We start from the raw sequence: 17,592 nt of genomic DNA on the forward strand, positions 1-17,592 counted from the left end.
CTCCAGCTGCAGCGCACAGACCCCTCCGTGATAGCGTCCGGTGTACGGAGAGGCCGCTGCAGTTTGTTATGGCTTTACTGCAGTTGAATGCTTTACAGCGCCACAAAGCATTCAACTGCAGTAAAGCGCTGACAGCAGAAGCGGTGGCCCTGGACAGGTGAGTATACAGCAGTGTGTGTGTTTGTGTTCAGTGTATACATGCATATGCGCTGTGTGTGTGTACGTGCTCGGTGTATCCATGTGTGCGTGCGTGCGTGAGGACCTGGAAGCCGGAGCATCGTTCAAATTGTGGCTGCGCAACTGTGCTGCGGTGCCTGCCGGAATAGGTGGACATCCACAACTGTTGATTATGTATATAGATGCTACTCTTGAGGCTGGGGGTCACACGAGCGTATGAAAAAACGGTCCCAATCTCATCCAGGAGAGTAGGATGATTTTGTCTCACTTATAATCCGTGTGCAATCCGTTTTTCTTTGTCGCTCCATTGGGAGACCCAGACAATTGGGTGTATAGGCTATGCCTCCGGAGGCCGCACAAAGTATTACACTAAAAGTGTAAAGCCCCTCCCCTTCTGCCTATACACCCCCCGTGCTCCCACGGGCTCCTCAGTTTTTTTGCTTTGTGCGAAGGAGGCAGACATGCACGCACAGCTCCACGGATTAGTCAGCAGCAGCTGCTGACTATGTCGGATGGAAGAAAAGTGGGCCCATATAGGGCCCCCAGCATGCTCCCTTCTCACCCCACTCTTGTCGGCGGTGTTGTTAAGGTTGAGGTATCCATTGCGGGTACGGAGGCTGGAGCCCACATGCTGTTTTCCTTCCCCATCCCCCTTGGGGCTCTGGGTGAAGTGGGATCCTAATCGGTCTCCAGGCACTGAGGCCGTGCTCCATCCACAGCTCCTGGGGACTCTGCTGGATAGGAGCCGAGTATCGTTCAGGGACATGGCCCTGCTACTTGGAGGTACTCTGTATCCCCGTGGGGACCGCGCACAGCAACACTCCAGCATTGCTGGGTGTGCTAGTGCACCGGGGACCGCGGCGCTGACCGTGTTAAATGTGCCATTACACACTGCAGCGTCGCTGAGTGTGTTTGTGTATGGGGACTACCGCGCTGACCGCCGCTGCCATTGTTAACACTGCGGCGCGGCTGGGACTTGTAGTGCGCCGGGGACTTCCGCGCCGGCCGCGCTTATACGGCGGCCGCGCTTATTACTCGAGTCCCCGGCTTTTGCGGCCTAGTCTCTTTTCCTCCCGCCCCCAGCCCTGCCAGTCAGGGGAAGGGCGGGACGCTGCACAGGACGAGCAGCACTGAGGGCTGGAGCATGCTTTGGATACTCCACCCCTCTCACTGTGCACAGTGGGGCACCAGTTCCCGCACTTTCTGGGTCACGCCCACGGCTCCCTCCTCTCCTCAGGACGCCGGCAGCCATTCCTGTCAGCTCCTTGAACGCTGCAGAGGGGGACAAATTCTGGGAGACCCAGGCAGGGACTCTGGTGGCCTCACAACCGCTTTAAGCGGGTGGTAAGCAGCACCTGTGGTGCTAGCCCCATTTGTGCAGAAGTGTAATTTTAAATTATATGTTTATAGGATATACTTTACACTGTATGGTGCACAGTTGATTCTGGCTATATACCCTATTGTGTTGCTCAGGGAAGACAACAGCATGGCGCCCACAAAAGGCAGGGGTGCCAAACCACAGGCTTACTATGCTGCCTGCGCCGCATGTACGACCCCGCTACCGGCAGGATCCACTGACCCTCATTGTGTGCACTGCTCGGCCCCTGTGGCACTTACTCAGCCGGAGCCTCTGCTAAGGGGGGCCCAGGGGGAACCACCTGCTGACACTGTCCAGGTGACGGGGACGGAGTTTGCAGTCTTTACGGATAAACTCTCTGAGACTATGGCTAAGATACTAGAAGCCTTGCAGTCCAGACCGGTATCTCAGCACAGGGGCACTGTTGAATCATTGCTCCCTGGCCCCCCTCAGTTGGACCAGCAAGGTCCCCCCGGGGTGTCTCATAGATCCCAGGGTGATGTCTCTGACACAGACCCCAGCCCCAGACCGACTAAGCGAGCTCGCTGGGAAATTCCCTCGACATCTTCATATTGTTCAGGGTCTCAGCGGGGGGAATCTCTGGATGATGAAGCGGAGACAGCTGATCAGGATTCTGATCCTGAGGCCGCTCTCAATCTTGATACTCCTGACGGGGACGCCATAGTGAACGATCTTATTGCGTCCATCAATCAAATGTTGGATATCTCTCCCTCAGCTCCTCCAGTGGAGGAGTCAGCTTCTCAGCAGGAGAAATTCCGTTTCAGGTTTCCCAAGCGTACACCGAGTATGTTTCTGGACCACTCTGATTTCAGAGAGGCAGTCCAGAATCACCGTGCTTGTCCAGATAAGCGTTTTTCTAAGCACCTTAAGGATACACGTTATCCCTTTCCCCCTGACGTGGTCAAAGGTTGGACTCAGTGTCCCAAGGTGGATCCTCCAATCTCCAGACTGGCGGCTAGATCCATACTTGCAGTGGAAGATGGGGCTTCACTCAAAGATGCCACTGACAGGCAGATGGAGCTCTGGTTGAAATCCATCTATGAAGCTATCGGCGCTTCTTTTGCCCCAGCATTCGCAGCCGTATGGGCGCTACAAGCTATCTCAGCAGGTCAAGCGCAAATTGACGCAGCCACACGCACGTCCGCGCCGCAGGTGGCGTCCATAACCTCTCAGACGTCGGCATTTGCGTCTTACGCTATTAATGCTGTCCTGGACTCTGCGAGCCGTACGGCGGTTGCATCCGCCAATTCGGTGGTACTCCGCAGGGCCTTGTGGCTACGGGAATGGAAGGCAGATTCTGCTTCCAAAAAGCGCTTAACCAGTTTGCCAATTTCTGGCGACCGATTGTTTGGCGAGCGTTTGGATGAAATCATCAAACAATCCAAGGGAAAGGATACATCCTTACCCCAGCCCAAACCGAACATACCCCAACAGAGGAGGGGGCAGTCGAGGTTTCGGTCCTTTCGGGGCGCGGGCAGGTCCCAATTCTCCTCGTCCAAAAGACCTCAGAAAGATCAAGGGAACTCCGATTCATGGCGGTCTAAGTCACGTCCTAAAAAGACCACCGGAGGTGCCGCTACCAAAGCGGCTTCCTCATGACTTTCGGCCTCCTCAATCCGCATCCTCGGTCGGTGGCAGGCTCTCCCGCTTTTGCGACACCTGGCTGCCACGGGTAAAAGACCGTTGGGTGAGAGACATTCTGTCTCACGGTTACAAGATAGAGTTCACCTCTCGTCCCCCGACTCGATTCTTCAGGTCATCCCCGCCTCCCGAGCAAGCCGAGGCTCTTCTGCAGGCGCTGGGCACTCTGAAGGCAGAAGGAGTGGTGGTCCCTGTTCCTCTTCAGCAACAGGGTCACGGTTTTTACTCCAACCTGTTTGTGGTTCCAAAGAAGGACGGGTCTTTCCGTCCTGTCCTGGACCTAAAACTGCTCAACAAACACGTAAAGACCAGGCGGTTCCGGATGGAATCCCTCCGCTCTGTCATCGCCTCAATGTCCCAAGGAGATTTCCTTGCATCGATCGATATCAAAGATGCTTATCTCCACGTACCGATTGCTCCAGAGCACCAGCGCTTCTTGCGCTTCGCCATAGGAGACGAACACCTGCAGTTCGTGGCACTGCCGTTCGGCCTGGCAACAGCCCCACGGGTTTTCACCAAGGTTATGGCTACTGTAGTAGCGGTCCTCCACTCTCAGGGTCACTCGGTGATCCCTTACTTGGACGATCTGCTGATCAAGGCACCCTCTCAAGAGGCATGCCAACACAGCCTCGACGCTACTCTGGAGACTCTCCAGAGTTTCGGGTGGATCATCAATTTTCCAAAGTCAAATCTGACACCGGCCCAATCGCTGACATATCTTGGCATGGAGTTTCATACCCTCTCAGCGATAGTGAAGCTTCCGCTGATCAAGCAGCGTTCACTACAGAAAGGGGTGCAATCTCTCCTTCAAGGTCAGGCACACCCCTTGAGGCGCCTCATGCACTTCCTGGGGAAGATGGTGGCAGCAATGGAGGCAGTCCCTTTCGCGCAGTTTCACCTGCGTCCTCTTCAATGGGACATCCTACGCAAATGGGACAGGAAGCCGACGTCCCTCGACAGGAACGTCTCCCTCTCTCAGGCGACCAAAGCTTCCCTTCGGTGGTGGCTTCTTCCCACTTCATTATCGAAGGGGAAATCCTTCCTACCCCCATCCTGGGAGGTGGTCACGACGGACGCGAGTCTGTCAGGGTGGGGAGCGGTCTTTCTCCACCACAGGGCTCAGGGTACGTGGACCCAGCAAGAGTCCTCACTTCAGATCAATGTTCTGGAGATACGGGCAGTGTATCTTGCCCTGAAAGCGTTCCAGCAGTGGCTGGAAGGTAGGCAGATCCGAATTCAGTCGGACAATTCCACAGCGGTGGCATACATCAACCACCAAGGCGGCACACGCAGTCGGCAAGCCTTCCAGGAAGTCCGGCGGATTTTGATGTGGGTGGAAGCCACGGCCTCCACCATCTCTGCAGTTCACATCCCAGGCGTGGAAAACTGGGAAGCAGATTATCTCAGTCGCCAGGGCATGGACGCAGGGGAATGGTCCCTTCACCCGGACGTGTTTCAGGAGATCTGTTGCCGCTGGGGGGTGCCGGACGTCGACCTCATGGCGTCCCGGCACAACAACAAGGTCACGGCATTCATGGCACATTCTCACGATCACAGAGCTCTGGCGGCAGATGCCTTAGTTCAAGATTGGTCGCAGTTTCAACTCCCTTATGTGTTTCCTCCGCTGGCACTGTTGCCCAGAGTGTTACGCAAGATCAGGGCCGACTGCCGCCGCGCCATCCTCGTCGCTCCAGACTGGCCGAGGAGGTCGTGGTACCCGGATCTGTGGCATCTCACGGTCGGCCAACCGTGGGCACTACCAGACCGACCAGACTTGCTGTCTCAAGGGCCGTTTTTCCATCTGAATTCGGCGGCCCTCAACCTGACTGTGTGGCCATTGAGTCCTGGATCTTAGCGTCTTCAGGATTATCCCAGGAGGTCATTGCCACTATGAGACAGGCTAGGAAACCAACGTCCGCCAAGATCTACCACAGAACGTGGAAAATTTTCCTGTCGTGGTGCTCTGCGGGGGGTCTTTCTCCCTGGCCATTTGCCTTGCCCACTTTTCTGTCCTTTCTTCAGTCCGGATTGGAAAAGGGTTTGTCACTCGGCTCCCTTAAGGGGCAAGTCTCTGCGCTCTCTGTGTTTTTTCAGAAGCGCCTGGCCAGGCTTCCACAGGTATGTACGTTCCTGCAGGGGGTTTGTCACATCGTTCCTCCTTACAAACGTCCGTTGGAACCCTGGGATCTGAACAGGGTGCTGATGGTTCTTCAGAAACCACTGTTCGAGCCAATGAGGGATATTTCCCTCGCACGCCTTTCGCAGAAAGTGGTTTTCCTAGTAGCAGTCACTTCCCTTCGGAGAGTGTCTGAGCTGGCGGCTCTATCATGCAAAGCCCCCTTCCTGGTGTTTCACCAGGACAAGGTGGTTCTGCGTCCGGTTCCGGAATTTCTCCCTAAGGTGGTATCCCCCTTTCATCTCAATCAGGATATCTCCTTACCCTCTTTTTGTCCTCATCCAGTTCACCAATGTGAAAAGGATTTGCACATGTTAGATCTGGTGAGAGCACTCAGACTCTACATATCTCGTACGGCGCCCCTGCGCCGCTCGGATGCACTCTTTGTCCTTGTCGCGGGCCAGCGTAAAGGGTCACAGGCTTCCAAATCCACCCTGGCTCGGTGGATCAAGGAACCAATTCTCGAAGCTTACCGTTCTGCTGGGCTTCCGGTTCCCTCAGGGCTGAAGGCCCATTCTACCAGAGCCGTGGGTGCGTCCTGGGCTTTGAGGCACCAGGCTACGGCTCAGCAGGTGTGTCAGGCGGCTACCTGGTCGAGCCTGCACACTTTCACGAAACACTATCAGGTGCATACCTATGCTTCGGCGGATGCCAGCCTAGGTAGGCGAGTCCTTCAGGCGGCGGTTGCCCACCTGTAGGACGGAGCCGTTACGGCTCTATTATGAGGTATTATTTACCCACCCAGGGACTGCTTTTGGACGTCCCAATTGTCTGGGTCTCCCAATGGAGCGACAAAGAAGAAGGGAATTTTGTTTACTTACCGTAAATTCCTTTTCTTCTAGCTCCAATTGGGAGACCCAGCACCCGCCCCTGTTTTTTTGTGTACACATGTTGTTCATGTTGAATGGTTTCAGTTCTCCGATATTCCTTCGGATTGAATTTACTTTAAACCAGTTTATAATTTTTTTCCTCCTTCTTGCTTTTGCACCAAAACTGAGGAGCCCGTGGGAGCACGGGGGGTGTATAGGCAGAAGGGGAGGGGCTTTACACTTTTAGTGTAATACTTTGTGCGGCCTCCGGAGGCATAGCCTATACACCCAATTGTCTGGGTCTCCCAATTGGAGCTAGAAGAAAAGGAATTTACGGTAAGTAAACAAAATTCCCTTCTTTTCCCCAGAATCTGGATGAGAAAAAAACTGACCATCTGCTCCAACTCATTGACTAACATTGGTGAGAATGCAATGAGAGATTTTCTTGCATTGCCCTCATACGATTAATACACTCATGTGAGTGAGGCTTTAGATTAAAACACTTTTTTCCTCTCAGGTATTTTTACTAGTACAGACACACTCCGGTACTAATGTTAGGGTGAACTCTTAACCAGAGATCACTAGTTGCCTACTGCCTGGCCAAATTGGTATAGGCCAAGTGCATGCATAAAAGAATTCACACCAGACACAGTCGGATATGAAGTCTCTTCTTGGTCACTAGAAATGGCACCGAACAGAACAGTACAGAGCATGCATCCTCTTTATATATGCTAGGGGCGTACACAAGTTTGGATATGCCCATTTAGTGGGACAGTTCATGGGCTAGCCAATGGGGAGATCTGTGTTGCTGTTGATGGGCGGGTCAATGACGTCATCGGATGGATCCATGGTGATGGGAGGGACGTCATCTGGAGGATCCATGCTGATGGTTTGGTTTGTGATGTCATCGGGGGCCATCTTGGCTTTCTCTGAAGAGTGACTGGCTTATGTATAGAGAATTGATTTAATTGAACACACTTCTCACAGTGCTCTATGTCCAGAGGTTAATTAAGTATTTAATCTTATGGCTCTCCTCAACACTAATTGTGCCATTTACGCAGAAATATATTATAATATTAGGGACCTCAGCATCCAAGAAAACACAAGCAGTAACAAAACATCTTTTTTTGGACTTTAATGCCAGCATACAAAATTATTAAAATAAACTAAAATAATTGCCTAAAAAATTCTGAATATATTAATGGTATAATTCCATTTATCATTTATAAATTATAATTTACATAATATTCTCAACTCAACATTGAATTGCAACATCAAGTAGAAAAAGGTCAAAGAATTCTTGAAAATCACTGGATGGATAGAGATGTTAATGATATGCAAATGAAGAACAGATGGAAGCAATTTTCAAAATATCTTGATTTCTTCAGTATACAGTTTGAGTGCTATAAGCAGAAACCGTGGTGTAACTAGAGTTCGATGGGCCCTGGTGCAAAATTTGGACTTGGCTCTCCTTATGTTGAAAAAAACACCAAAAAGGAGCCAAGACAAATGATATGTGCACACACAGAATGTGGTGAGCCTTCCTCATAAGGATGGCTGCAGCCAAGGTGCAAGATGCTGATGTCACAGCCACTCAACCTCCACACTAGAGGGGAGGGGCGGCTGCTTAGCATAAGACATGCACACTAATAAGGCTTGCACTGGGAGCCCATCATATAATGAGTGAAATGCACAGTGTCTGAACTGCAACCTATAAATGACGCCAGAAACCCAGGTCAGGCGGGCTAAACAGCACTATATAGGTGCATCTCGCACGGATACACGAGACGCACAGTGTCTGAATTAAGGCCTATAAATGACGCACAACACCAGGTCCAGGCGGGTTAGTTAGCACTATGAGTACATAACACATGACAGGCTCACCATTTAACCACCTGAATGCCAAAGGTCCACACACATCCTGCAAAAATGGATAAAATGTGCTATACCTCAGATAGTGAGATATTAGTTTATATTTTGGCCCAAAATATGTAAGCTCGCAATCCGTTCGTCAAGGATTCTCACACTTGCGAGTCCCTACACTGAATTAGTTAGGAAAACCACAAAGAACTATATAAAAAAAAACACCAAAAAGGAGCCAAGACAAATGATATGTGCACACACAGAATGTGGTGAGCCTTCCTCATAAAGATGGCTGCAGCCAAGGTGCAAGATGCTGATGTCACAGCCACTCAACCTCCACACTAGAGGGGAGGGGCGGCTGCTTAGCATAAGACATGCACACTAATAAGGCTTGCACTGGGAGCCCATCATATAATGAGTGAATTATTTCAGACACTGTGCGTCTCGTGTATCCGTGCGAGATGCACCTATATAGTGCTGTTTAGCCCGCCTGACCTGGGTTTCTGGCGTCATTTATAGGTTGCAGTTCAGACACTGTGCATGTCACTCATTATAGGATGGGCTCCCAGTGCAAGCCTTATTAGTGTGCATGTCTTATGCTAAGCAGCCGCCCCTCCCCTCTAGTGTGGAGGTTGAGTGGCTGTGACATCAGCATCTTGCACCTTAGCTGCAGGCATCTTTATGAGGAAGGCTCACCACATTCTGTGTGTGCACATATCATTTGTCTTGGCTCCTTTTTGGTGTTTTTTTGATATAGTTCTTTGTGGTTTTTCTAACTAATTCAGTGTAGGGACTCGCAAGTGTGAGAATCCTTCCCGAACGGATTGCGAGCTTACATATTTTGGGCCAAAATATAAACTAATATCTCACTATTTGAGGTATGGCACATTTTATCCATTTTTGCAGGATGTGTGTGGACCTTTGGCATTCAGGTGGTTAAATGGTGAGCCTGTCATGTGTTATGTACTCATAGTGCTAACTAACCCACCTGGACCTGGTGTGCGTCATTTATAGGCCTTAATTCAGACACTGTGCGTCTCGTGTATCCGTGCGAGATGCACCTATATAGTGTTGTTTTGCCCGCCTGACCTGGGTTTCTGGCGTCATTTATAGGTTGCAGTTCAGACACTGTGCATTTCACTCATTATATGATGGGCTCCCAGTGCAAGCCTTATTAGTGTGCATGTCTTATGCTAAGCAGCCGCCCCTCCCCTCTAGTGTGGAGGTTGAGTGGCTGTGACATCAGCATCTTGCACCTTGGCTGCAGCCATCTTTATGAGGAAGGCTCACCACATTCTGTTTGTGCACATATCATTTGTCTTGGCTCCTTTTTGGTGTTTTTTTGATATAGTTCTTTGTGGTTTTTCTCTCCTTATGTTGGTCAGATGTATGCATACATTAAGCATTCTAAAACCTATAAAGACATATGAGTTTCCCCCCCATTATGTAGTAATGTCCCCCATCCTGGGCTCCTTCCTTGTAAATATATCCCCCATCCTGGTATATATGCCCCCCATTCTAGTATATATCTTCCCCATTCTAGCCCAGATCCTGGTGTGTGTATATATAACTCTATCGTGGTAAAAATGTCCCCATCCTGGTATATACTGTATGTCCCCATCCTGGGACCCTCCTGGTATTTACTGTCCTCCTTCTGGGGCCCTCTTGCTGTATACGGTCTCCCTCGTAATATCTACTGTCCCACTCCTGGTGTATACTGTTCCTCTGCGGGCCCTTTCTGGTATATACTGTCCCCCCCCCTGAAATATACTGTTCCCTTCCAGGTATATAAGTCCCCATCCTGGTAAATATGTCTCCATTGTGTCTAATGAAAATAAGAACAACATTGTACTCATCATCCCTGGCTCCCACATCGCGCAGCGTCCTCCTGTGTAGCAAGCACACAGTAGCTGGCAGCTTTCACTGGTGTTGGTGCTATTGCAACGCATGATGTCATTGCTTTGTGCTGCCCTCAGTCACTGGGACACAGATGAAAGCTGCCGGCTTCTGCTTGGCCAGCAGCGTGTATCGCAATACAGGGGCCCGATGGATCTCTGCACCGCTATGCATTTCAGCTGAATGTGCAGCCTCGGACGCAAGGGTTGGGCCTGGCGGGCCACCGACACCCCAGGCCCAGTCGCGATCCTTGCGATCGCAATTGTTCCACCCCTGAGCAGAAATTCCCACCACTGGCAGACATAGACAGAAAAGGGCCCCTTCTGCAAGAACAGTATTTTGGCCCTTTTCAGTCCAATAACGCATCAAAGTTCACAATTCCACCTGTTTTGGAAGTAGAAATGGGCCCACCAAACTTTTGGGCCCCTGTGCAGCTGCACCAATGATATGTCTGCCCCTGATTCTCACACTTGCACACCTTGGCTGCTTTTGCTGAGGTTCTTAATGGTTGTCTGAGTAATGTTCAGCCACGCTGAATGCACTTGGGAACACAAGTCATTAAGAACGGTTTCTGGCAGCTTGTTTTGTAATTGCCAACTAATGACATCCCATAACTCTCCGGAAGGAGACAAGTCCAGGGATGTGGAGACCATGGTAGCAAGTACAGGCCATGCTGACTGCTCACAGTTAGGCCGGCGTCACACGGGACAATATATCCCGTGATATCATGAGCCCATGATATCACGATATCGTGAGCATGAGCGATCGCACCCACCCCCGTCATTTGTGCGTCACAGGCAATTTGTTGCCCGTGGTGCACAAAGTCATTTACCCCCCCGTCACACGTACTTAACTACCGAACGACCTCTCATTGGGCGGGGAACATCCTCTTCCTGAAGGGGGCGGGACGTTCGGCGTCACAGCAACGTCACACAGTGGCCGCCCAATAGACGCGGAGGGGCGGAGATGAGCGGGACGTACTATCCCGCCCACCTCCTTCCTTCCTCATTGCTGGCGGGAGCCGTGGGACGCAGGTAAGCTGCAGTTCATCGTTCCCGGGGTGTCACACGGAGCGATGTGTGCTGCCACGGTAACAACGAACAACCGGCGCGCAGAATGAGGAACGACTTTATGAAAATGAACGACGTGTCAATGAGCAACGATAAGGTGAGTATTTTTGCTTTTTCATAGTCGTTTGTAGCTGTCACACGCTACGATATCTCTAACGATGCCGGATATGCGTCACGGAATCTGTGACCCCGACGACATATCGCCCGATATATCGTAGCGTGTGACGCCGGCCTAACACAAGCAAATGCACCCACATGTTGTAGTGTTGAAAACCATCTCCTGTTACTTACCAAGCTCATTATGCTAGCTTCAATATTCCAGTGAATTCAGGGAGCAGCCTAAAAGGTTTTTACTTTCTTGTTCTGTGTGCCTGTGAGAGAAGCGTGGGAGGGGGAAGAAACATCAAGAAAGAAGATGACAGCGTCTTACTGTCATCTATGCTACCTACAGAAATCCATAGAGGACACTCTTCTCATGTTATCACCCCATTTACCAGTCAGGGAGCATGTGTTTTCTGTCACAGTTAGGTGGGAGAAGTCTTTACATTTTCTATCATAGTGGTGGAAAGATGGCAAACTTTGTACTAATCAGGACATTTTGTTGATTGTAATTCAGATGTGTAGATTGTTCATCTTTCTTTGTACTGTGTAAGCATATTTAAGCTACGATATCATTAATGAATTATCGTCGGGGTCATGGTGTTTGTGACACACATCCGGCTTCATTAACGAGATCGCAGTGTGTGACACTTATGAACGACCTTAAGCGATCGCAAAAGTGGTCAAAATCATTTGCCGCGGAGAGGTCGTCCTGAAACAAAAAATCGTTTTCTGCTTATGAGCATTGTTGTTCCCCGTTCCTGCGGCACCACACATCGTTGTGTGTGACACCTCAGGAGCGACGAACATCTCCTTACATGCCTCCACCGGCAATGCGGAAGGAAGGAGGTGGGCGGGATGTTACGTCCCGCTCATCTCCGCCCCGCCGCTTCTATTGGACGCCTGCCGTGTGACGTCGCTGTGACGCCGCACGAACCGCTGCCTTAGAAAGGAGGCGGTTCGCAGGGCAGGTATGTGCGTGTAACGCTGCCGTAGCAATAATGTTCGCTACGGCAGTGATCACACACTATCGCACGTACGACGGGGGCGGGTGCTATCGCACTCGACATCGCTAGCGATGTCGCAGCGTGTAAAGCCGCTTTAGTCCGCATACTTTTCTTACGTAGCTGATATGCAGCTCCAGCTCTGCTTGTATCACCTTTTTAGCTGCAAATATTAATAATTGTAATTTATTTTTACAAAAATGTTATGCTTTGAAAATTGCGAAGACACCCACTAATGTAAAGTTCTAAATGGCAATAATGACAGTATGTGAGGGTAACAGAAAATATGCAGGGATGGGAGCATATCCTGAATGTTATAGTTTTCAGTTTATTTGTATTTGCGAAAAGTGTGAAAATAGTCCAACTGTGCATTCCATTGCACCCAGTGTGATCCCCTTCATTGTTCCCTTTAATTAAAGGGGATGTTGACAACTTTGCAAACCTAGCTTAAAGGTAATGTATCACCAGGTTTTTGCTCCTTCATCTGAGAGCAGCATAATGTAAAGACAGAGACCCTGATTCCAGTGATGTGTCACTTACTGAGCTGTTTGCTGTCATTTTGATAAAATCAATGTTTTATCTGCTGCAGATTGAGCAGTTATACAGAGCTCATGAATATGCTGGACTACCTGAGTGCACGCCGAGTAGTCTTGTAATGATAACTTCCTGCTGATTAAACAGTGATTTTATCAAAACTACTTTAAGCAGCCCAGTAAGTGACACATCGCTGGAATCAAGATCTCTGCCCCTACATTATGCTGCTCTCAGATTAGGTGGCAAATACCTGGTGACAGATTCCCTTTTAATCTATTCAGTACTCTATAGAAAACAATGGATGCTCATTACCTGCAGCGATGTTCTTCCTACAATATCAGCACTGCTATTCCAGGTGGGTAATGTGGCATTTTTATGCCATGTGGTCTCTTCTTGGCTGCAGCTCATTAATATTCCATCTATGCGGACGTCTACTTTGAAATAGTAAAGCCTGCAGTCAATCTGCAGTCACCAATGTTGATAGGCAGCAGGGGTCACAACAATTTTAGATAACCCCCTGGGAATAGCAGTGCTGACATTGCTGGAACAGCACTGCTGCGGGAAGTGAGCAGCCATTGTTCTTATTTTCAGTGGGCCCCGGAATTGAATAACACGTGTTATCCAGTAGTGGTCCACCGTTTAACAAAACTTTTCGTATAAATAAAATTAGTCTTAAGCAGTACCAGCATAAATAATGGCAATAAGATCACACATACTGTACAAAGACCAATTCTTTACTAAATTGGGAATGATTGTCTGGCTGAAGATTTGTTTCTGTTTAGTATAAGAAGATTAATTTCTTTTTCTTCCAGGTGTGGTGTTTAGTCGCGATATAAGGATCACTGTGGTAAGATTAAAACCTTTATTGAAATACAGAAAGTACAAGGCACACCAACTATTGTATTATATTTCCAGATACGCATATCGATTAGATAATAGTATTGCTATAAAATAGCAACTCCAGATATAAAAAAAAGAGAGCGCTTTGAGTCCTCTAGCTATATAAAAATATTTTTTAGTTTGAATTTATTAAAAAAATCGAATAAAATAATCCAAAGATGACCATGGCAATATTAGTGGATTCAGAGGACCACCTAGAACCATACACATCAGGTGAAAACCATCTATTGTATGTAGCAATCTTAAAACCAGACTACATGTTTTGCAGTGTTTGAGTCTCTTCAGTAGAGATGAGCAATCCTGACTGGCAAAGATCAGAAAATCTTAAAATAATAAGATGTTTGGCCGGATTGGATCGGGATCGGATATCTGAACATTTACCGCAAAAGTCAGTGATCTTGCCAAGGATCGGTAAACGTACAGATGGCAAAAACCATCCTCTCCTTGCTCATCAGCTGTATGCCAAGTATTGCCATGGCTGTGATTGGCCACTGTAAAAAAAAAAAAAAAAAAAAAGGAAGCAAAATGGTTAAAGCAGTACATACTTATGGAGACTCCCCACGGCTGCAGCGCTACTTCCTGTGCCAATAATTATCCCTAATGCATATTCACGGCTTTCCCACTCACCAGCGTCTCTGATTGTCTTCAGTCAGACCATGCCCTCACCCTCTCTGACGGCATTCTGCTGGTGTAAAATACATAAATACATTTAAAAAATGCCATGCAATCCCCTATATATTGAGATAAAGACTACTTCTATATATATTGAGATAAAGGCTACATCTGCAGGCCCCAGCTGTGCACTCATCTTGGCGCGGTCTCAATATTAGGCTACTTTCACACATCAGTTTTTTGCAATCAGGCACAATCCGGTTTGTGCCTGATGCAACGGATCCGTGTCAGAGTGTGTAAAAACTGATGCAACGGATCCGGTAAAAAACGGATCCGGTTTTTTTTTTGTTTTTTTTTTTTTTTCAAAGCTGAGAGAGAGGGAGAGACCCCGTCATCACCGCACACCCCGGCACTCCCGCACGCATCACCCCGGCACTCCCGCACGCATCATCCCTGCACACACCCCGGCACTCCCACACGCATCATCCTCGCACACACCCTGGCACTCCCGCACGCATCATCATCACCGCACACCCCGACACTACCTCAGTTACGTCACCGCTGACAGCGCGACTCCCTCAGTTGCTCCGTGGAGCTGATAGAGAGCGGCGGTGTTCCACGGCCGCTCCTGTCAGCTTCATGTAGCAGAGCTGAAAGCGTCGCGGGACCTCTGTCGATTACGTTGGACCAGGAGGGGTATTTGGGGATTTTAATAAAATGGTGAAAGAGGGTGTTTTTTTGTCCTTTATTCCAAACAAAGTATTTTTTGGGTGTATGTGTTTATTTACTTTCACTTACAGGTTAATCATTGGGGGTGTCTCATAGACGCCTCCCATGATTAACCCCTTATTACCCCGATTGCCACCGCACCAGGGCAATTCGGGATGAGCCGGGTAGAGTCCTGGTACTGTCACATCTAATGCATGCGGCAATTCCGGGTGGCTGCTGGCTGATATTGTTAGGCTGGGGGGCACCCCATAACGTGGAGCTCCCCATCCTGAGAATACCAGCCTTCAGCCGTGTGACTTTACCCTGGCTGGTATCAAAATGGGGGGGACCGCACGCCGTTTTATTTTTAATTATTTATTTTACTGCAAGATATAGACCCGCCCACTGGCGGCTGTGATTGGTTGCAGTGAGACAGCTGTCAATCAGCGTGGGAGCATGTCTGACTGCAACCAATCATAGGCGCCGGTGGGCGGGGAGAGCAGGGAATACGAGATTGAATAATGGGTGGCCGGCATTTTCAAATCAGGTGAAGCCGCCATCAGTGTGACAGCCGTGCAGCACCGCGCCCGTGATCGGTGAGTGGGTGAGAGTGAGTGAATGAGTCAGTGAGTGAGTGTGAGAGAGAGAGGCTGGGAACACATGGGGCACTACTACGATGCTCGCATGACACTCGGCTCGTGCTGGCAGCACAGCAGGAGCCGAGTGTCATGCTAGTGTCCCTGCGTTTGCGGTCTGAATATGCGAGCGGACCACAGCTGTGGGGGGTGGGCAGGCTCTCAGGAGGGGCGGGCTGGCACGGAGGAGCGGAAGGTGGGATTTATCTCCCTCTCTCCTCCGTAGCCGGCTATTGTGACTCTCGCTCTGCATGCATAGTACACTGGTGTTCCGCGAGTGCAGTGCGATTTTTCTCGCCCCATTCACTTGAATGGGTGCGAGAGAAAAGAGTCTCGCATTACAGTTGCAGCATGCTGCGATTGTTTTCTCGGTCCGATTAGGGCTGAGAAAATAATCGCTCATGTGTGCTGACACACAGGCTAGAATTGGTCCGAGTGGAATGCGATGTTTTATCCCACTCCACTCGCACTGATTTTCTTAGGCCAGAGAATCACTTCTGGGCATGCTCAGAAGTAAAAACCGAATCCGGTACATGCTTCTGGCGTTTGATGCATGCCACCGGATTCGGCGTGCTTAGACTTTCATTATGCACTATGCCGCACCCGTAAAAAAAACATTGCATGAAATGTTCCATGCGGCCACCGCATTCATTAATTAAGCCGCATCCGGAAAAAGCCGGATGCAACGCAAGGTCATCAGGCACAATCCGGCGACAATACAAATCAATGGGGATAAAACGGATGCGGTACCGGATCCGTTTTAACCGTTTTTTTCCAGATTGTGCCTGATGGGAAAAACCTGATGTGTGAAAGTAGCCTTCGAGGAACCACATGCAGTTTTTTTTTTTTCTTTAATTCAGTAAATTTTAAATAATGGCATGCGGTCCTCTTCAAATGTGATACCCAGCTAAGCTAAAGACAAACAGAGTGGAGCTGGTATTCTCAGACTGGGGAAACTCATGCTTATGGGGCCCCCAGTCTAAAAATACCAGTCTGCAGCCGCCCAAAATTGTAGCATCCATTAGATGTGACAATTCCGAAACTTTACCCAGCCCTTTCCAATTGCCCTGGTGCGGTGGCAGTCAGGGTAGGGTAATAAGGGGTTAATAATAACTCACAGCTGCCACTAAGCCCTAGATTAGTAATGGGTGGCATCTATGAGACCTTCCTCCTTACTAATCTGTAGGTGAAAAGAGATAAACACAAACATGGAAAAAATCCTTTATTTTAAATAAAATACAAAAAAACACCCTCTTTTTCTTTCACCACTCTATTAACCCCCAAAAGACCCAGGTCCAACAAGTAAATTCCAGCTCTGCTAGATCTGAAGGCAGCACGTGGTCCTAGAACAATGACCGCCTGCTGTGAGCTTCAGGCAGAGACTGAGCCTCAGCGATTAGTGGTGATGTCACCCAGGTTAGTTACGGTCACAACTGGAGTTTCCCACAACCCTCCACCTGTGATCGCAGGTAACCTGACCTTAGTGGACCTTCTGAGGTGAGGTCACTGAGCTCATTGAGGTCCGCATTTAGATGTATCAAACATCACGAGGAAGTGATCAGTCAGACTCAGCTCTAACTTCCTTTTGATGTTTGATTCATCCATAGGCGGGAAGAATGAAGCCAGCTCTAATTGAGGACAGGGCCCAATTGTTATGTCATGTGAGTACGAACACCAGTGGAATGGCACCAGAGGTGAGTATAATGCGGCCTTCACACGATGCGATCTATCGTGCGATCGCATGTGCGATCGTACCCGCCCCCGTCGTTTGTGCGTCACGGGCATATCGTTGCCCGTGTCGCACAAAGTCATTTAACCCCCGTCACACGTCACACGCACTTACGTGCTGTGCGACGTGGCTGTGGGTGGCGAACATTCACTTCCTGAAGGGGGTGGGACGTTCGGCGTCACAGCGGCGTCACACAGCGGCCGCCCAATAGAAGCGGAGGGGCGGAGATGAGCGGGACGTAAGCATCCCGCCTACCTCCTTCCTTCCGCATAGCCGGCGGGAGCCGCGGGACGCAGGTAAGCTGTGTTCATCGTTCCCAGGGTGTCACACAGTACGATGTGTGCTACCCCGGGTACGATGA

General features: G+C 49.6%; 1 protein-coding gene across 4 annotated transcripts in view; it reads left to right on the forward strand.

Annotated features, from left to right (window-relative positions):
- Positions 1-17,592, forward strand: part of SERHL2 (serine hydrolase like 2) — a 206,762-nt gene that overhangs the window by 109,101 nt on the left and 80,069 nt on the right. For all 4 annotated transcript variants that reach the window (XM_075320901.1, XM_075320904.1, XM_075320902.1 and 1 more), the window contains one exon: positions 13,460-13,494. In XM_075320901.1, the coding sequence (XP_075177016.1) occupies positions 13,460-13,494 (35 nt within the window). The remainder of the gene's footprint in view (positions 1-13,459; positions 13,495-17,592) is intronic.

Source organism: Anomaloglossus baeobatrachus, chromosome 8 (assembly GCF_048569485.1).
Source record: "Anomaloglossus baeobatrachus isolate aAnoBae1 chromosome 8, aAnoBae1.hap1, whole genome shotgun sequence".
Classification (NCBI taxonomy): Eukaryota; Metazoa; Chordata; class Amphibia; order Anura; family Aromobatidae; genus Anomaloglossus; species Anomaloglossus baeobatrachus.